This window comes from Mauremys mutica, chromosome 13 (genome assembly GCF_020497125.1).
Source record: "Mauremys mutica isolate MM-2020 ecotype Southern chromosome 13, ASM2049712v1, whole genome shotgun sequence".
NCBI lineage: Eukaryota > Metazoa > Chordata > Testudines > Geoemydidae > Mauremys > Mauremys mutica.
In genome coordinates, this window is record NC_059084.1 from 10,810,283 (window position 1) to 10,831,826 (window position 21,544).

Consider the following 21,544-nt stretch of genomic DNA (forward strand, 5'->3'; position numbering starts at 1 on the left):
TGCATTGTAAAAATGATAAACAAAAGAAATGGTATTTTTCAATTCATACAAGTACTGTAGTGCAATCCCTTTATCGTGTAAGTGCAATTTATAAATGTAGATTTTTTTGTTACATAACTGCACTCAAAAACAAAACAATGTAAAACTTCAGAGCCTACAAGTCCACTCAGTCCTACTTCTTGTTCGCCCAATCGCTAAGACAAACAAGTTTGCTTACATTTACAGGAGATAATGCTGCCCTCTTCTTATTTACAATGTCACCAGAAAGGGAGAACAGGCATTTGATTGGCACTTTTGTAGCTGGCATTGCAAGGTATTTACGTGCCAGATATGCTAAACATTCGTATGCCCCTTCATGCTTCAGCCACCATTCCAGAGGACATGCTTCCATGCTGATGATGCTTGTTAAAAAAAAGAATGCATTAATTAAATTTGTGACTGAACCCCTTGGGGGAGAATTGTATGTCCCCTGCTCTGTTTTACCCACATTCTGCCATATATTTCATGTTATAGCAGTCTCAGATGATCACCCAGCACATGTTCATTTTAAGAACACTTTCACTGCAGATTTGACAAAACACGAAGAAGGTACCAATGTGAGATTTCTAAAGATAGCTACAGCACTCGTCCCAAGGTTTAAGAATCTGAAGTGCCTTCCAAAATCTTAGAGGGACGAGGTGTGGAGCATGCTTTCAGAAGTCTTAAAAGAGCAACATTCTGATGCGGAAATTATAGAACCTGAACCACCAAAAAAGAAAATCAACCCTCTGCTGGTGGCATCTGACTCAGATAATGAAAATGAACATGCATCAGTCCGCAATGCTTTGGATTGTTATTGAGCAGAATCTGTCATCAGCATATATGCATGTCCTATGGAATGGTGGTTGAAGCATGAAGGGACATATGAAACTTCAGCACATCTGGCACGTAAATATCTTGTGACGCCGGCTACACCAGTGCCATGAGAACGCCTGTTCTCACTTTCAGGTGACATTGTATACAAGAAGTGTGCAGCATTATCTCCTGCAAATGTAAACAAAATTGTTTTGAGTGATTGGCTGAATAAGAAGTAGGACTGAGTGGACTTGCAGGCTCTAAAATGTTACATTGTTTTATTTTTGAATGCTGTTTTTTTTGTACATAATTCTACATTTGTAAGTTCAACTTTCATGATAAAGAGATTGCACTACAGTACTTGTATTAGGTGAACTGAAAAATACTATTTCTTTCATTTTTTTACTGTGCAAATAATTGTAATAAATATAAAGTGAGCACTGTACACTTTTATTTGAAAATGTAGAAAACATCCAAAATATTTAAATAAATGATATTCTATTATTGTTTAACAGTGTGATTAATCGCGATTAATTTTTTAAATTGCTTGATAGTCCTAGTTATTTTCACAGCCTATGAAGCAATACATCAAAGTTAGAGAATAATCTAGTGTTAAATCAACTGAACAACAGCAAAGCTAGAGAAGCAGGGAGAAATGCTGACTGAAAATTGCTATAATATAAAATTAATGTCATCATATTTACTAAACTATTGTGATTTTCAAAGAAACCTATGGCCAAAACTTGTCTCAATGCAGATCACATACAAACTTAAGACATATGTTAGCTCAGATATACTGACTGCTTTGTATAAATATTGCTAGTGATTCACTTATGTTGTCTTCTTTCTTGGATATTCTTCAACACTTGAGGAAGATGTAGAGATCGACATCAAGATTAAAACAATGTCAGCGTCATGTTCATAGAAATGTAGGGCTAGAAGGCACCTTGAGAGGTCATCAAGTCCAGCCCCCTGCACTGAGGCAGGACCAAGAAAACCTAGATTATTCCTAACAGGTGTTTGTCCAACCCTGTTCTTAAAAAACTCCAATGATGGGGATTCCACAACCTCCCTGGGAAGCTTATTCCAGACCTTAACTACACTTATAGTTACAAAGTTTTTCCTAATATCTAAACTAAATTTCCTTTGCTGCACATTAAGCCCATATTGTAACCACAGACATGGATGGCTCGTGAACCTGTGGCTGGGGGAGCTAGCCTCAGCCCTGCCTCTTCTGCACACCCCAGGACCCAGAGCCCCCACACCACAGCAGCCGGCTCCCACCCCAGGCTGGCTAGTGCCCACAGGCCCTCCCGGCAGCCCCAGAGCCCCAGGGGGGAGAGTGCACAGCAGCAGCACTGCAGACTCCCTGGCACTGGGAAGGCGGGTGGCATGGCTCCAGCCCCTGGAGCCCAGTGGCACTGTCAAAGTGGGGTCCTGGGGATGGAGTGTGGGTGGGGAAGTGGCACCGCCTCTCCCAGCCTCCCCTACCGGCTGCCCGTGACCACAGATCATGAGCATTAGAGAGGATCAGTCCTATACAAACATACAGGAGGAGACAATCCTTACCTTGAAGAGCCTGTAATCTAAGTAGACAAGACAAACAGTAAGAGAGAAGCAATGTATAAGGAGAACATCAGAGACATTTCTCTTCTCCACTGACCGGGTGCTACAGCTGATTGCACCATCATTCTTCCTCACCTCACAGAAATAGATTCTGGTTCAGTGGAAGTGCCTGCTTTAAAAAATCCTATCAGATGATGCTCTAGATACTGAAAGGTTTTTTTTTATCATAGAAACCTTTAATGAAGCAAAATTCTCCAATGTTACATCATGACGGTTCATATTCTTCAACTTTAAGTATGCCGTTTCAGTTCTCTCTCTGCTGGCTTCTTATCTTCTGTTCCCAATTCTTGGACAGGTAGCCATTTCAGAGGATTGTGGCGGTACATAGGCCATGAAGGGAGTGTTAGCAGGCACGATAAAGCAAATCCAGCCATAACTATATAGACAGTCCAACCAAACTGTTCAGCCATGTAGCCATAGATAAAACCAACTACTGCAGAAACAAGAATGATCCCTTGAAAAATCTGTTCTGATAGTTTTTGACCCTTATAGTCCATCTGGGTGGGGTTGGAGCCAAATACGTCCAGCATGGTGCTAGCGACGGAAGTCGCCTCGTATTGAAAGGTTGTTGTGAGTGGCTTCAGTTCCTGCCCCATGGAGGCTCCCGACATAACTCTGGGCTGTTTCCATGGGTTGGCATCAGGGGTCGGCAGTTTCTCCTGCACCCCTGCAATGCTTGCTGGCAGCGTCTTTGCTCACCAGATGAGAAGTATGTTTTCAGCTGTGGATTCTTCTGGAAATGACAAGCTGGAATAAGGAGGACAAACAAGCATGGGACTGAGGCCTTTCCAAGGAATACTGTGCTTTCTGCAACAGATGCATTACAGGGCAGTTGTGAGACACTGTATCACACCAAGCTCCGGTAAGGGAGTTCATATATTGTTAGCGTATATGACAAGAGCATATTGGACAGCCCAGTGGCAGCTTCTTCATTGCCATGTGGAGACTTGGATTGCATTTCCCTCTAATTGTCTCACTTCCCAAGAATCCCATGCAGGCAGCGAACTCAGTCCCTGGGGAGGAGCAGGTGTTGTCCACTAGCAACTCCTCTGCATGATTAAAGAAGCCACATTGACAGAGATGGATGGAAGATCGGGGTGCAGCAGAAAAGAGAAAGAAGACTGGGGAGGGGGATGCTAAGGGCTGCAAAGGGCTCTTGGGAGGGAAGAGTTCTAATCGTTAAAATAAGCAGAAAAAGTCCTGGGAAAATCACCTACAATGTAATTATTCCAAAGCCTTTTATTTCTAGAGCAACTGTGAGAGCCCAAAGCACTTTACCCAGAGCTCACAAAGTAACCCATCATGGAAATACAGTCACTTCTTGCAGCCATCTTGGGCCAGCAACACTCTATTTCAATCTTTAGGCTTGGAAGTGACAAATAAATTCCGCAAGTGAAACTGCAGGGGAATTTAGGTCTCCTGAACAAATGAGTGTTAGCTAAGTGTTTGGAGATAATTAGCCCTTTAGTCACTGTGCATGTATGCCCATGACCTAAGTTAGGATCCATGGACCAAATACTATCCTGCTGAAAACTCAAACTGAAATCACTAGAGCTTAATTTCTGCTCAAAGACCTGATCCAATGGTGATTGGAATCAGTGGAAAGACTCCCACTGACTTTAATGGGCACTGGATCAGGCTCCAAGTGAATTGCTGCATTCCCAATGTCTAGAAATGTACAGCCGCAGTGAAAAATGTTACAATGTTGCAATTAATATTGTAATTTATACTTGTTTTTAAACAAACTGGAGAAAGATTTGTGTAAAAAAAAATATGTGCTGGATTGTAAAACATTTGGATTTTTGCTTAGACCTCTCTGTGCCTTTGAAATCTCTTTCCTTGACTAACTATGCTTTTTGCTAAGCATGTACAAGGAGGTACTTTATTCTTCAATATACAATTGGTTGTATTTGGCTTGTAATCCAGGTTAAACTTTCAATGGCTACTGACAATTCATCAGGAAAGAGAAACAAACTCACAAAGAAACCATCTATAACACTTGGGTTTTGGGGAAAAATTCCTATTTGCAGTTTAGAGGATAGTTCTAGTCTGACTACTTATTAGGACCTGGAAAGCAACAAGCAAGAAGACTTTGGAAAGAAAGATCAATGTAGCTCTGACAGCCAAGTTTAAGAATACTTGTTCAGCACTAAAGAGAAAAAGGCCGGATTAAAGTGGGAAAGAAAGAAGGGATCAATAGTTCCCATCTCAGAGAAAATGAGGATTACTGGACAAGTCCCTGATCTTAGCTTTCTGGTTGCTGTAACAATTTCTTACTGAGAAATCGATTGCCTCACTGATCACATTTTTAATGCAGTTTTGTAAGGTTTTGGGTTTACATTTAAAAAGGACAAACAGAAAGGGATAGAGGTCAAAAAAAGGCTTATTGGAAAGTCACTCCTTTTCTCAGACAACACAGGCCACCAGTGCTGAACCAGAGTTTGTGGATGCCTCCCAGCTCCCGACAACACCCTGAGGAGAGAAGAGCATGGCAAATAATTTAGCCTGTGGGCTGCTTTTCAGATTAGTTTTGCCATTTTCCTTGATAGCAGGTAAGAAAATTTGCATTCACGTTTAAAGAGTAATGTTTCAAGATGCTACAAAATGTGGGCAAAATTTACCTTTGATGTAATTCCATGGAGGACAGTAGATTCAGACTAGGGATGAAATTGGCCAAATTCTTTTAAAATTCAACCAAAAACAGTATGAGAACCAAAAGAAAGAAGTTTTAAAGAGTTGGTTTTAGAGAACTGCATTTGGCTATAATTTGAACGAGAGATAATATATAAAATACAATTGTATTGCATTGGATAGAACATCACATACTTCAGATAAGAACAATACTAGGCGACCACCTATTTATAGTGTGGGATTATTAATTTACAGAAGATGAAAAACACATTACATTTTCCTGCATCTTGTATTCAAGTGCTATGTTGGTAAGTAATATATGTGTGTATGTTTCGGGACATCTTGGAAGATGTTCTCTCTATTCTCCAAGATATCTTCCTGATGGATAATACTTTTAGAGAAAATTGTTTTGCAATGAAGGATCACTACCAAAATATCATGGCCCCCGCTTTGAGGGGCACTCGGATTAAATCCTGTTTTGCTCAGTTGATAGGTCTGCTTTTTTAGTGAAGGTCTGCTTAGTGTATTCTTCTAATGAAGGACCTGATTATAAAATGTGAATTGATAAAATTGCAGTATATTATTATAATTTAATTTATCCATTTGTAATTTAATTTATCCTCCTGAGATCTTATTGTTTTTGTACAGCTACTATATCTCTTAAGTTTTTATCATATAAACACTATCCTGGCAAAAATGCATGGACAAAATGTTTTCTTTCATTATTCTACTCTACAAGTCAATTTCATACACAGGTTCCAATTCAGATAGCTTTGTCTTTAGGCATGAGGCAAACCTGCTCTCCGAAATTCATATTTTCTTATTGTGGCTTGATTTCTTATTGTTGTACATTTGTGTTTTGAAAAACACTTTGTATTTAATGTACTCAGTAATATTTTACACTTACAGAGAGAGAGACTGCATTTAGGAAATTTAGCATACATTAGTAGTACAAATTTATATTAGGATTAACTTATCATAAAAATATATCGGCTAGAAATTAATTGCAGCTTTGTCCTACATCCTCTGTAAGTAAGCAATCCTTGAAAATAGAAGCCTGCAACTACATTACTGTTTTCATAATATTTACTACATATAAAATTTGTCTGGATTATACATTTCTTTGTAGAGTTCATAATCTCGGTTTCTTTTCCAAATACAATGCTTGAAAGGTGAATTTCCATTGCAAAAATATTTTGCATTGAAAAGCTGGCCAATTTGTTATTGTTGTTTTTTAATTTGGTAATATTAGTTTTATTGCTGATTGAATGAATTGCACATTTTCAATGGTTTGCATGTGTTATTGAAAATTTACTTGAAATATAGGTTTGAGGTCAATATAGATTTTAAAGTTTAGTGTTCCATTCCCAAACTCTTTCATAAGACAAGGGTCCCTTTGATTTCAGTGCAAGCTGTTATAAGAAGTGCAGGATTATACGCTGTGTTTCAAGCCCATTTCTCATCAATACAATCACAATACAATACAAAAATCTTAAAAATCCCTAGCAAAGGAAAAATTTGCATCCAAACTACCCCCAACTCTAGATTCACAACCACATACTCATCCATATTCCCCTCCTACTTGCCACCACAACATATTCCCTGCCAGTACAAACCTATACCTACCCACAGTTCATACATCTGATTACTTATGATTAAATCTTTATCCTAAGAGTGACTGCTGTAAGTGTGGTATGGATAATCATTTTTCATACATTATAAAGACATTTAATCTTCACTATGACAACAGGCCACAACAGAGCCTTAATTACGGAATGGTACTGATTCATGTGATAATTCAAGTGATCATCACTTTGATCATAGAGCATGTTTTATCTCTTTCCATGACCCTTCATATCTACCACCAATACTTATATGGCTTCCATTAGCAAGCTATCTGAGCAACAAACAGTCTTTAATGTATTTATCCTCACAATACCCCTGTTAGGTAGGGCAGTGTTATTATTACAGATGAGGAATTAAAGCAGAGGCTAAGTGAGTTGCTCAAGGTCACACAGGAAGTCTGTGGCAGAGTAGGGAACTGCTGAGTCCCAGGCTAGTGTCCCAGCCACTGGAACAGCCTCTATCTTTTCCCCTCTGTTGGTCTCTTTACACTGTAAGCACTTTAGGAATGGGAGTGTATCTTGCTATATGTCTGCAGAGCACCTAGGATATTGTGGGTACACAAAAATAGTAATAAAGAAGAAAAATGAATCTGAGAAGGATTCACTGAAGAGATAACAAGGGGTAAAAAATAAAATCAAAGCAGCAAGAGGCAGAGCAAAGGAGCAGAATACATAGTCATGGCTCTTGTACTGAAGAGTGGAGTAGTCTTATGGTTAGAAGTTAGAGGGAATGAGCGATAGCTTTGAAATAAAATATTGAAATTCCTCTACTGATCCAGTATTAATGATGCATACATATATAGTCTTCGTTTTTATTCCTGTTTTTGTCTCAGTTAAAGTCACGTTTGATTATTTCACAGCGATATCGGTCAGATACAATGGATTGTCTTTGGCCTATCTCATCTTTCTACTGCTTATTCCACTGTTCCCCAAGCCTACAGCTGTCACAATGAAAGGTAGGGGACCGCCTTCAAATTCTAGACTATGAATATTGTGTTAAGACAAATTAAATTAACTGAATAAGTAGATTCCACCTTGTAGAATTCTATAGAGGCACATTGTGCTAAGATCTTATTTACTTCCTTTATTTGAAGTAGAAAGAGCATAGCTGCAGTTGTACATCTTTCTATTTGTTAGCCCTGGGGGCTGGCCCCAATCTCTGGCCTTGGGCTGACGGATGTTCGGCCTTTCTGTGGGTGGAATTGTTTTTGTCCACAGTGCAGTTGGGAAGGGCAGGGAGCTGTTGCCCCATGCATTGTATCCATCGGATTTAGTCTGTTAGCTCTTACGGCAGGGACCTTGGCTTGTCTCATGGTTTGTAGGATACTTGGTGCGCTATTGTAACAAAGCCAGCATTTTATTTTTCAGGAGGCACTCGGCAGCTGCTTAGAGCGATAAATTACACCAGCTTCACTTTCCTTGTGATCCAAGTGGCGTTTCAGATTGCATTCTACTACCTGCCACCTAATGGTAAATTTGATTTCCACTGCAATAATTTACCCTATGGAAAAGAGCCCAAGGAATTCATCTCTGGGAGCAGAATGCCATCAGTAGAGATGGGCCTGGATACAATTACCCGTGAGCTATAAATGATTTTGATTGATCTCAGCTTCTCCTCTGATTGCATTTCTACTCTGGGCTGAAACAAACCCTGGGTTCAAAGGTTGCAGTTCAGATACAGCTCGCATTGCTCCAAAAGCTGCTCCTAATGCTTTTAAACATGTGCTTCAATCCCACAGTTGCTAGTCCCCTTTGGAAATCTTGACCCACATGCTTTACATGTGCAGATGAAGCATTTCGCAGGCGTGTTCTTTGGAAGTCTTTTGAAACTCTTTAAACGTAAAATAGATTATATTCCTGTCACCTCAGTTTTGTTGCCATACAAAGTGATCCATATCAATGAGTCTTGGTTTGGGGTGTTATACTGCACTCACTGAAGACAATAGCAAAAGCCCTCCCTATTTTACTGGTCTGCATGGTATGCAGTAAATCTACAGACGGCGGAAATACTTTCCAGAAGGATGCGGGCAGGAAAGTGAGACACAAGCCTATTGATGAGAGTGAATGTTTGGGTTTGAAAACATTAGGGAATCAGTTTATAAACAGGCCTCTTTGTTCTTTTCTAGTAGGCTATGGATGGGAGGAAGTGCTTGGTCATTTTGGAATTCTAAGGTAGGATATCAGTTGCATGTCTCTTCTTTTAAGATGTAGACACTGAAAATTGAATGCTTAATAATAATAATAATATCACAGATTTGTTTAGGTCTGTAAGAAAGCACCAAATTATACATGAGAACGCCTGGTATTGCAGGGAATTACAATCCTTCTGCAAGCTATGTGAGCACATCTTGAAGTGGAGAATTAATTCTTTAGGGTAGGGACCGTGTCTTTATCACATGTTTGTACAGTACCTAGCACACAGAGGACCTGACTCTGACTGAGGCCTTTAGGTCCTATTGTATTATAATTAAAAATAAGAGCAATATCTATTTTAGTGGTTGATTTAGCAAGTACACCTCTACGGTGATATAACGCTCTCCTTGGGAGCCAAAAAAATCTTACCGCATTATAGGTGAAACCGCATTATATTAAACTTGCTTTGATCCGCCGGAGCACACAAGCCCCCCCCCCCCCCCCGGAGTGCTGCTTTGCTGTGTTATATTCAAATTTGTGTTATATCGGGTCACATTATATCGGGGTAGAGGTGTATGGTCAATTGAATATACACTTAGATGTTGCAGATGGGATTCTCTGTTAATATGGGAGATCTCTCTTTTTTTGCTGATCTGAAAGAGCTGTAAAAACCTTTCTATCCTATCGGTGTGGAAAAAAAATCCATTAAATTTTTTTTAGAGCTCTCCACTTTGCCAGGATTTACGGTTTGCTCTGAAAAAAATACACTACAAATTCTAAAGCCATTTGAACCAGAGATGCAGACTACATGAACTTGAAACACATCACTGGAGCTGGTAATTTTGACAAAGTGTTCTAAAGCTGTTTGTTCAGTGACCTGTTGATTTTGTGTTTAACATTTTTTTAAATTGATTTTTGTTATAAGAGTATCAACAATTCTTTTCTTAATGTTGCAAACGTTATAAGCTGTGTTTATAATAAAACCCTTAGTTTGCTCATATTCTATTAATGATTAAGAGATTTGAAGATGATATTTCTTCATTTCAGCAGATTTTCAATGCAAATCGTGGAAAAAAAGACATCTTAAAAAATTCTGCTCAGTATGTGAGTGTAATATTACCTGCTATCTAATAATGTGGTATTGTTCTCTGCTGTGGAATACAGAAACTACAATAAAGCAAATTGCAATAGGATAACCAAGTGCACTTCGTTCTTAGGTCATTTTTTAAATGCACAGATATATTTCTGGGATTAGTTTTCAGGTTAATTATTACAGGAAAAATTAGACTGTCATTTCTGAGCACCAGCCTTATGCTTCACTCATGTGCTTTCCACTCTGCAGGCTCAGCAAAGTTGATGCTAGAAATATCATCCGCCTGCTGGTTCCTGACGTTGGAATGTTTTTCACTGGCTTCATGGTTATAAGGCTTTGTAAAAAACAGGTGAAACCTCATATTCCCAAAATGCGGCTTCATTCTGAAGACCGGGAGCAGGATGAGGACGAGGATGATGATGAGGAGGAGGAGATGGTATGTTCAGGATCCTCTTACATTAATTAAGACTTCAGCAGGCTAAACCATTGGACATTTTCAGATGGGGCAAAATGAATTTGGCTGTGTGCGTGGGAGCCACATGGGCACTGGATTACATTCACTTACAGAAACAAAACCCAAGGAGTGCTCCATAGTGGGACTGCTATGCAGGAAACTAAAGAAACAATTCCACTCCCTAAGCCAGTGGAGTGAGTCCTGCCTTATGTAAACAGACCTGAGCTTTGCTTTCTCCCTATTCATGACTGTCTGTCTCTAGCCTGATGAGATCACAGGAACAAGTGTTCACACCTCAGACTGTATGGTTTCAGTGAAATATTTAGGGACTTAAAAGTGCCATGACCATTATTTTTTCAATAGGATTTTGTGCCTAATTCTGCACTGCAGCATATCCATACTGTAAAACATAGTCCTCTTAATGACTGAGATGGCGCAGTCAAGGAGTTTCGGATCCGTCTAGCAACAGCTTGGTTTTCATGCTCAGATCTTGCTTGGTCATCCTTGTTTCCACAGCTCTATGAAACAGAAGCAGGAGACAGTGACGAGGAAGAGACCGACTGTTTATCTGAAGAAGATTTGGGAAAAGAGGAAGGTGATCGAAAACCAGGTTTCATTCAGAAAGTCACTGCGTTCCTAGTAGGCATGAAAATCATATTTGAAGCCATCCTGACAAGTGCTGGAAAGGTGGTAGCAACTCTTCTATTAGGCTTAGCAGGTAAGAATGTTAAAGCAGGTGGTTAAAAGGAGGTAAGAGTCTTCGTCCCATAAACAAAGCATGAAAAACAAGACAAGCAACTAGAAGCAATCCTCTTCATCGTCCAACTCTTCTTGCTGGTTATTTGCTGTTGCCCGATTATTTTTTGTTTGATCTATGCCTTGTTGTCGGCCTTTATTGTCATAGGTTATTGTTGCAAAGTTGCAATCACTTATGGGGCAGAATTTCCTTTTCAGAGCTGCAGGGAGACTTTTACACAGCTGTTCATTGGAGGTTGGAGAGGGGAATTTGTCTGTCCCTTGGCCCACTGAAAACTGTGAGGGTCTCACTTTCTTTTCTAGTTAGCTAAGATGGTTGAAGGCATCACCTAGGACTGTGTTCTGCTTGCTTAATTTTTATTCATATGGAAATTAATCAATGGCACTTTCACAGTGGCTTCTCTTACTAGTTGAGGTCACTGTCCATCAATTGAGGAGCCACTTTGGCCTGATCTGTGTATCCTGTTTGTTGTGGAACAGAAGCCCTTTCATGGCCTATTTCCTCCCCAGGTATAATTTTGCCTTCTGTGACTTCTGCAATCTACTTTTTCACCTTCCTGGGCCTGTGCTCCTGGTGGGCTTGTCATCGTCCCATTACTATGGTCACCTTCAGCAGTTTGTGTGTGATGATGGCTATCTTCAGTGCAGGTCACCTTGCTGCCCTTTACCTGTACCAGTTGCCATACTTTCAGAATCTGGTTCCTCCTGATGACATTTATGCCAGGTAAAGACGTCAACTTCCATACAGCAAAGGATAGGGTTAATACTTTAAATCAGTTTATTTTAAAGGCAGAATTGAAATATATACGAATGATCCTAAGTTGACCCATTGAGACAGTATAAAAACAAGTAACATATCGACATTTCCCAAGAAGAGAGATTTGTAGGGAACATTTTTGCTTTTAAGCTTTTAGGACTTTGGTTACTTTGCTGTTGCCTAGTATCTTTTATCGGAGGAGTTCGTGGCAATTTATAAACATTAACTAAGCCACAAGTCTTCTGTGCTTTATCATCATCTCCATTTTATAAATGGAGGAGCTGAGGCTAAATAACTTTCTCAAAGTCACACAGGAAAACTGTGGCAGGAGAATAGAATAGAATCCAGAAAAATCCTGGCCCAGCTGAAGTCAATGGGAGTTTTGCTATTGACCTCAATGGGCCATGAGGTCACCCGAGGACTCACGCCCAGTCGCCCTCTTTAACCCCTAGGGCGCATCAGGAATTTGTCATTGTCTCCTTAATAATTACTCTGACTTGCAAATAAAGGCAGTTTGACAGAACAATAAAAACGAGGATGATCCGTGAGATCTTATTTTTAGTAGTAAAGTATTTAGTATTATTTGACACTATTCTGAACAATTCTTAATATAAAAACAGCAATAGTAAAAATTATAGACGACAACCAGTGCTAGCACTGTCTCCAACTTTTGTTTCTCCAGGCTCCTGGGGATGGTGGCGCTCATCAAGACAAACAGCACAGAAACCTGGAAGCTGCAGATTCATTCTGGATTAAGCTGGCCTGTGTTTTTAAATCCTCTTTTGCTGCTTGTATTATATTATTCACTCGTCATGTTGCTACAGCAGTGGGCTCTGAGTCCTAAGGTAATGCATGGGTCAAAGTGCAGAATGGACAAGACAGATCACAAATGGCACCATAGTTAAATACAGCCACATTCAGGAGAGAAATCAAGAAAAACATCTGTGTCTTTCCACATGATTTGTCCATTTTCCCCCTGGAATTTATGAGGGAGACCTGGCAGGAAGTTCTTTAAATATTCATCACTCTTGTCCGGTGCATTGCACAAATGTGAAAACAGGCCATGTCTTCTGTTCCAGTTCCCACCTGGCTCGTGTCCTGGAATATTATAAGGGTGATGGCCTGTAACAGTGCAGTAACAATTGCATTGGATGGTATATAGCTGTGTCCGGAGGTGGTGTGACAGCTGTGTGTTATATTTCCTTTAATACAGGAATGTGAAGAGGGCATCCAGTCGCCACTGGAAGAGCAGAGTAAGTTGGAGCTGGACACCATGCTCTGGATGGCAAAGAATGAGAAGAAAAAGGTAATGGCTTTAAAATGGTTCCTGCAACTGTTACAGGGGATATTAACAGTTCAGAATAGGCCCATCCTTTGGGTTTTGTAGGAAGGGCCAACATTTTCATGAGTGAATGCCTAAAGGTAGGCCCTTAATTCCGTAATTAGGCACCTAAATAAGTGGCTGGATTTCCGAGACCTAAGAGGTCCCATAGACACCACATTCAGTGCAGTCACTCCACTACACTGTTTTCTTGGTGCACTCTGGAAATCAGCTGTGACATTTACAAAGCTAGAGCTGCATCTCTGTCCCCTTTCTGGTCTCTGAGCACACTGCCTCAGGTGTCAGGCCTTGTGCCCTTTCCTACCCCAGGACAGAATATTGCAATTCTTCCACTCTGAGACTGGGCTCTGGGATACAGTACCCCATGGATCAACTGTGCGTACATGGCTACGTGAATTCTGACTGAATTTGGGCCCCTCCGGTTTTTCTCTTTTGGAGTCTGACTAGTGGTGAACACTGCTCAGACAGCCTTCTGAAAACCATGTATTGTTTATTCTAACAGTAGGAACAAAGGATTTTAACCAAACAAACAGTCCACATTCATCTCTTACTTAAAAACGGATCATCCCCCAATGGTAATCTATGCAGGTGTAACTTCTTCAGATACCTCACTGTGCCTCCATCTTAGTCTGGTTCTCCCAATTAGCCGCCCACTTTTGACTTCCTATGTTTGCAGGACTTTTCCTGTCCTGGCTTTTTCTCTTAAAAACTCTGAGCTGTTTGCTGCAAAGTGGCTTATCTTGAGCCATTCTTTCCCTTCTTGCTTGTTTACCCCCTGCCAGTCTCCTACTAGTCCCCAATATAGTCACACAATAAACATCCCAATAGCCAGGTCAACATACAGTATTCATCAATTACAGAGCAGCTCAAAAGCGGTCTCACCAGCATCCTAGACTAATGCATGGCACAGTGTTTGTAGAAAAGCCAGGCAGGAGAGACACTATTCTATTTCCTTTTCTAGGTGGCTTATTTTTCAAATGGAAGCTGGCAGGACATGCCCCTTTTACAGTGTGAACATGGCAGGAGCCTCACAGCCAGTGCTGACCCCAGTGAAGGACACAGCGCTCCTGTATCAGGTACTGACCATCTGAGAGTGAGGTTTGCATGATTGCATGAAAAAGCATGACACACAAACCACCAAGTGTAGTAGGCATCTAGCATCTTGGAAAGCAGGCAGCACCAAGAAGAATAGGAAAGAAAGAATTTGATGTCATTTTGCATTTGTCATGTGCACAGCATCTCCCAGTACATTTTTCTGATCGAGGTTATATAGGTAGACCAGGCTCCTCCTTCTACTGCTGGCTCTGTCACTGCCATCTTGGAAAACTAGCTAATTTTTGAATGAGGTGTGGAATGCAGCACTCTCGGTGGGTGAGGCCAAGGAGTCTTGTGCATTATATGATACCTGCAGCAAGGCAAAAGCTGCAGGTAAATGAGTGAGTTACGGGGAGTTATATTTGCATATGTAAAGCCAGAAATTATCTCCATCCATTTAACATTGATTATTTCAGAGGTATATTTTCTACACAGTATCTATGGAGGTATGGTCAATTCCTTCCAAAGTTCAGGGGAGTCGTGCAGATACCCCCTTAAGTGCAGTCACAAAACACACACGCCTAAGACAAAATTTTTAGCGGATACAGAATACCATCAATTCTCAATGTAAGGGCTCATTTGTGTACTAGAGACCCTTCAATCACCTTCACCTGTATCTATACACTTTACATTTCTTACAGAGGATAGCACCTGCCCTGAAAACCCGGATGCTGATGGGGATGGGACTAGCACTATGGCAGTACTGGGGCAGTTCATTATGAATCAAAGTTATGTCAGTGCACTGATTGCCATGATGGTAAGATATGGAATTGATGAGAATCTTTTGTACATTCGTGTCATTTTCTGGTTTCCATTAGCCTTCCTAAAGAGTTTGTTATAGCGTGGAATACATTCATTGGTGTGGGGAGGAAAACATTGGATAGTGCCTCAAAACCTTGTAAGAAACGGATTCACTGCTTTCTTCTAGGGCAGTGGTTCCCAAACTTGTTCTGCCGCTTGTGCAGAGAAAGCCCCTGGTGGGCCAGGCCGGGCCGGTTTGTTTACCTGCTGCGTCCGCAGGTTTGGCCGATCGTGGCTCCCACTGGCTGCAGTTCGCTGCTCTAGGCCAACGGGAGCTTGCTGGAAGCCGCGGCCAGTACATCCCTCGGCCCGTGTCGCTTCCAAACTGGCCTACAGTTTTGTGTCTACTTTTGCACAGATGGGAGCATTGTACCTCTGTTATGCACAGAGAACCTCCACCTCGGTGTAAATCAGGCTGTTGGTTTCCCAGCTGCTTGATAGAAGGACATGAAATAGAAATATGTTCACTGTTGTGGCCATAGGTGCATGTGCCAAAGTGGAGTGCAAAATTAAAGACTGAAGCTGGTAATATGTCTCTTGCTTTTCAGCTATCCCCGATTTTGGCTTCATTAAGATTTAAACAGCAGCATTCTTTCACTTAGATGTATCTGTTTGCAGGTTTGGAGCATCACCTACAACAGCTGGCTGACTTTTGTTCTGCTGATTTGGTCTTGTATCATTTGGATGGTTCGTGACCGGCATCGTTATGCCATGCGTAGCTCTCCATTCCTTGCCATCTATGGGAATATCCTGGTGATCCTCAATTTCTTTGTAGGGTTCAATATTTCACATGAAGAACTGTTTCCTGAAATTCCAACCTCCGTGCTCACTGACTTTGATTTAAAACCATACTCTTTGCCATGTGTGCACCTTGGTGTTAAGGTATGAACTTAGCGTTTTCTCATTTAATTGTGAGGCTAGTAACGCAGAGGACACAGGAAAGAATCAAGAAAATACTTATTTATAAGTTGCACCTCCATTTTAGGAAAAAAATTAGAGATCATGATCAGGGACCAAATGAGAAAGATTCACAGCCTGGACAGAGATAGTCACAAGAGATTTACCCAGTGTGGTCATCATGTACTTATCAAACCCAATTCATCTCTTTGAAAGAATGGCAATGAAAGCAGAGGCCTGATGAAGCTGGCTTAATTTGCTTGGACTTTTATGAGGCTTTGATTCAGCACAGTGTGCCTGGTTACCAAGAGATGGGTCGGAGCCACACAATTTGGAACCAGATATATATCTGAAATTGCTGAAAGGTTCAGGGTGTTCAGATTTGGGTTCAGTGCATTATACAGATTGAGGCCAGCTGCAAAATTCAGATCTAAGTCCAAACTCCCCCAGAGTTTAGGGGTTTGAACCAGGCTCATCTCTAGCCTGTGGAGATGGATTAATATTCAGTTGGCTAAAAATGGACTTTGTTAGAGAGGCCAAGAAGTGGTGACAAATAGTTAAGATCAAGTATGTGTAAGAGAAAACAGAGGTGAATCACAATCCCTATGAATTAATAAATCCTCACAGGGATTTATATACTTCACCTCAGGACTTGTGTAGTTTTTATACCAGAGCTGGAGAGGAAGAACATTTGGGATAGTGTCACACAAGCCACATTTTGCCTTCTGATTAAGCCAAACTCATTAAGTTGGCAACAAATAACCCAACAATGTTTTCACTACAAAAGTTGGTTTGCAAAGGATTATTCTCAGTTTGTACTGCAGTAGTGCCTGGGATCATCCCCACTGTGTGAGTTACTGAACAAACACATAATAAAAGGTAGGTATGGCCCCTAAAACCTTGCTACCTAGACTCTGCTCCTTAGTTATAATTTAAACATATGGAAAATCTAAGCATTGAGCCAGCCTTTTTTTTCATTGTGCTACTATTTTTCCACCTCATTTGGACACAGAATTAGGAATCTATATTCCTAGGGAGAGGAGTTATTTGCATTTCTATGTGGGTTCTTTCCATGAAAAAGTAAGGCACAAATGTGGTTTAATTGCAGATCTTTTATGCATTCACGTTCTGGCTATTGCTAAGGCAGCATATGATTAAAAGACATATGGAGGAGAAGCAAGAAACTCTCACAGAGGTGACAGTGGATGCGAATGGTAAGAAAACTTAACACTATATCATCAGACCACCCTGATACTCCATCTGCCTGTTGTGGTTCTTGCTCCCTATCACCATTGTTCCTATCAGTCACCATTATAGGGGATACCAAATCTCTCGAAGTATTAGGTCATTTAGCAAGAACGCTTAAGGCCAGGAAGCCATTGCAATATTATTACTATATTAGCAATATATGATATTGCTATATTATTTATTTGTCCTACCTTAGCATCTTTGCTTACTTTAGCCCAAGTCCTGGGCCAAGACCCCACTGTGCTAGGTGCTGTACAAACACAGAACAAAAAGACGGTCCCTGCCCCAAAAATCTAAGTATATGACATAGTTACAATCTAAGTCTGTGACATAGTTTAACATGGGACATTAAACACATTAGGATCAATATTTGCTAGCCTAGAAATGTGGAATGATAATAAAGGTATTAGAATGTTACAATAACCAAGCACATTCTAGCGTCACACCTGACCTGACAGATTTGCATTGCTCTTATTACAGAAAGGGAAATCCCGCACAATCCTCTGCTGGAAATCTCTGGCTCTCTGATTAAAGGAATGCTGGTTAAATACTGGATCTATTTCTGCGCTGCCATGTTTTTCATTGTCAGTTTCAATGGCAAAGTAGTGGTCTACAAAATTCTGTACATTATGCTCTTTCTGTTCTGTGTAGCTTTATATCAGGTAAGCAAACTGGAATTTAAAGTGCTCACATGCTCCACTTTGTTTCCTTCAGGGCAGATGCACAGCTGGTGCAAATTGTCATAGATTGATTGACTTCAATGCAGCTATGACAATTTGCACCAGCTATGGATTTGCCCTTTTGTATCCTGCTTTGCCTACAGTATGGTTATCTTGATACAGGTGCTGGCCTATATTTTATCCTTAGTCCATGAAGCTTCTCATTTTCTATGGCTACCATTCAATTTGAATTGAAGTGACTGTCTCAGATAGAATAAGATAGCCAAGCTGCTCATTTTGTTGGGAAACCCCCCCCCCTCTCTCTCTCAGATGTTTCAGATTCATCAATAGGAGTTCTCAGTTTGGCATTTTGGATAGGAGAGGGGATTTGACCTAGATGCTGTCAGTGGGCTGTCTTCAGTTTACTTAATAAACTGAGGTTCATCTAACCTGAGATGCATTTGGTTTCAGGTTCACTATGAGTGGTGGAGACGAATTCTGAAGTATTTTTGGCTCACTGTTGTCTCTTATTCAATGGTGGTCCTCATTGCTGTGTATGCCTACCAGTTTAAAACCATTTCTGGGTTCTTGCTACTGACTTTGGGACTGTCAGAGGAGGGGTAAGGAAAACAAAATTATCCTTCTGGAAATCCTATTTCACTTGTTTTATCTAGGAACCTATGTTATTATTTATATGCATCATGGCAGCACTTTGAGGCATGAACCCTAGATTAGGGCCCACTGTACTAGGTAGTATACAAATATACCAAGCAACAGTCCCTGCCCCAAAGACCTTACAGTCCAATAGACAAGACAGAGATTATAGACCAGACTGTGATATGCTCACTCACCCTGAGCAGTGCCCTATACCACAAGTAGTGCTACTGACATTAATGGAATTTTGCTGATGAGGATCTGACTCAGAATCTGCTCACCTGCATTAAGCATGACGGTTGACCATGATGGGGGAAAAATTATAATTTATTGGCCCATCCAAAAATTACCCACCCCAGGTAAGATGAGAGGAGGAATTTTTCAAGGCTGAAGGAATCATTGTCACAGTGTAGACTGGTTATTCAGGTACCCTTACTCCAAATGACACCTTACTCCATAAGGATAGCTACTGATTTCAATGGAACTCAAAGTAAGTGTGAGTCACACAGCATGAGTAAAGATATCAGTATCTGGCTCTTGGATCACCGCAGACACACTGTGTGTCCCCCACCACAGCATTTACATGAAGCCACTAAAATCCATTGCTAACAGTCATTGGTTCTTAACTCTCCATCATCAGGTGTAGCTGCTGCCTTAGGATCAGTACGTGATGGGTGTGGACATTTTAGCCATTTGGTCAAACTTACAAGGCCACCAAAGTCCCAAGTAAACAACTGGGCAGCCTGGCCACAAGAGTTCACTATACGCACTGCCTCCTCATCAGGTTTCTTCACCCAGGCATTTCCACCCTAGAGGCTGATGTACAGAGCCATAAACAAAGAAAAGAAGGCCCAAAATACACAGTCCCTGGGTGAATCCCTGGCTACTTGATCACAGGCTCCCTCAGCTGAAATGGGGAATGTGGGGCTTCCTTCCTTCCCCGCCCCCCTCAGCAGGAAGATACAACTCTGGTCACTTCACCCAGGAGAAGAAAACTCTAGGCAAAACCCTAAATAAACTCCTTTGTCCAAGGTTTTCATCTTTACCCAGCTCCAAGACCTCTTTTTCGGATACCTTTGCTCACTTCCTAGGTCTGTCCTGGAGAAATCCACCAGCAGCTACCACTCTTCTCAAAACCTCTCTGGGATGAGGGACAAAAGGGTTTATAAACCAGGTCCTCTTTCCCAGCATGCCTTGCCTGTTCTTAAAGGGCTCATACACACTGTTGCACTGATCACTCATTCAATCATAATTCCCACCCCATCACTCCTTTATAGTGCAATTAAATTACAGCCTCCCCCCTCACATCCTGTGAGCCCATCCCATCCCCATCAGCTTGATTCCAAAGCCTATGGAAAGGCTCCCTGTGACTTCAGCAAGCTTTGGATAAGGGCCTAAATGCCTGTGAAGGTTAGTGAGTGTGGGCCTGGAATGTCAGTAAGTTTGGGCTCTGTTGTATTAGTTAATGACTGTAGTCACTCTGAGGTGCATGGATGAAAGGATCCAGTCCGACAAGCTGCTGAGTGCCTCCTCTGATTTCAGTGTGAGCTGGTGAACCTCAGCACTTCCCCTCATAAAGCCCAATAAATCCGCAGCATTATTATGAAACGAATAGCGCAGTGAGGGTGCATTACCCTATTCCCCTGGTGGGGCTGTCCGAGCGCTCCCAGTGGTTTCTGTATTTCCAGTGATGTGGCTAAGGCAGCAGGATGTAGGGTATAACCCAAACAAACCACAACGGGTGACTGGCTGAAATACAAACCCAAGGCTTGCTTGAGGGACTCATCGGCTTTTTCTCTCTTGGGAATTATCGCTGATGCTAGATTGAAAATACTGTAGCCAGCTTTTCTGGAAAGACTCCGTACTTTGTTTAGTTAAATAGTTTGAGGAGTTTCGCAGTAATTGTAGCCACATAGTGGTAGATTTTCTAAGATCAATGGAGTTTATTCCCCCCCACAAAGCGGGCTTTGGTCCTTTCCTGAGGTTAGAGAAAGAGAGACAGCAGGAAGGAAATTTGTGAATAACATTCTGTGCTTGAAAAAGACAACAGGGTTCTTTATGTGATCTCAAGATAACATTGAAAATAAAGGGGTGTATCTCTGTAAATGAAGTGTAGTCGGTAGCCCCTGCCATGACTTCAGAGTCCAGGACAGGATTTAGGGAGACCATGACTGGTAGCACAAGGCTCCATCAGTCATCTGGAATCTTGAGATCTAGAGAGAATGATATGGTCTCTCTGCATCCAAAAAGCCTCAATGAAGAATCCCCTTGATGCTCATTAAAACTGAGATGAGTCTACTCTCTACAGTGAGGGACACTACAGTAGCTCCATATAACTAGCTACCTCACTATATCCTAGAGTAACCTTTTTCAGTATCTTTACTAGAAATTTAGCTTTTAAGGCGGACCCATGAAAGGCTTTTTCCTTTTTACCTGACAGGTTAAAAGACCTGGGTCTTGAACAGTATGACACGGTAGAACTGTTTGCTAAGATTCTGCTTCCTTCCACTTTTCTCCTGGCCTGCATCCTTCAGCTTCGTTACTTTAGTGAAGATTTTCTGAAGATCACTGACCTGAGTAATATTCCCATCAAGCATGAATGTACTTCTGGCAGGTATGTGAACAGACCTGCACATTGGTAAACTGCAAAGCATGTGAGCATGTCCCTACCGAAGTGTTATCAGCTGGAAAACGAGACTTGAAAGTGCTTTACATTTTATATATTTACAAGAATTTGTATTGGTTTTCTGATGCACATGGAGGAACAAAGGCACTTTTATTGATAAGCTAGGCCTGCAATTACAGCATGTCTAATCGGTGCATAAATTTATTATGGCTGCACATACAAAATGGTACCTCCAGAAACAAATACTTAATTGTGATAATTTGTCCTGCACTTACTCAGCTGGGGGAATTTCACATACAAACTAGTCACATAT

General features: G+C 41.1%; 2 protein-coding genes and 1 long non-coding RNA gene across 3 annotated transcripts in view; 1 reads left to right on the forward strand and 2 right to left on the reverse strand.

Moving 5' to 3' along the window:
* LOC123348516 overlaps window positions 1–19,776 on the reverse strand; it is a 34,216-nt gene extending 14,440 nt beyond the window's left edge. Inside the window, exon 1 of the long non-coding RNA XR_006573199.1 lies at window positions 19,680–19,776. This is a non-coding gene — a long non-coding RNA (uncharacterized LOC123348516). The remainder of the gene's footprint in view (window positions 1–19,679) is intronic.
* LOC123348515 (signal peptidase complex subunit 1-like) lies at window positions 2,691–2,990 on the reverse strand. The gene has a single exon (XM_044986012.1). The coding sequence runs from the start codon at window positions 2,988–2,990 to the stop codon at window positions 2,691–2,693; it is 300 nt and encodes a 99-aa protein (XP_044841947.1).
* LOC123348511 (piezo-type mechanosensitive ion channel component 2-like) overlaps window positions 17,187–21,544 on the forward strand; it is a 50,181-nt gene continuing 45,823 nt past the window's right edge. Inside the window, exons 1-4 of the mRNA XM_044986007.1 lie at window positions 17,187–17,258; window positions 17,773–17,954; window positions 18,423–18,571; window positions 21,046–21,219. Of these exons, the coding sequence (XP_044841942.1) occupies window positions 17,195–17,258; window positions 17,773–17,954; window positions 18,423–18,571; window positions 21,046–21,219 (569 nt within the window). The 5' untranslated portion in view covers window positions 17,187–17,194. The remainder of the gene's footprint in view (window positions 17,259–17,772; window positions 17,955–18,422; window positions 18,572–21,045; window positions 21,220–21,544) is intronic.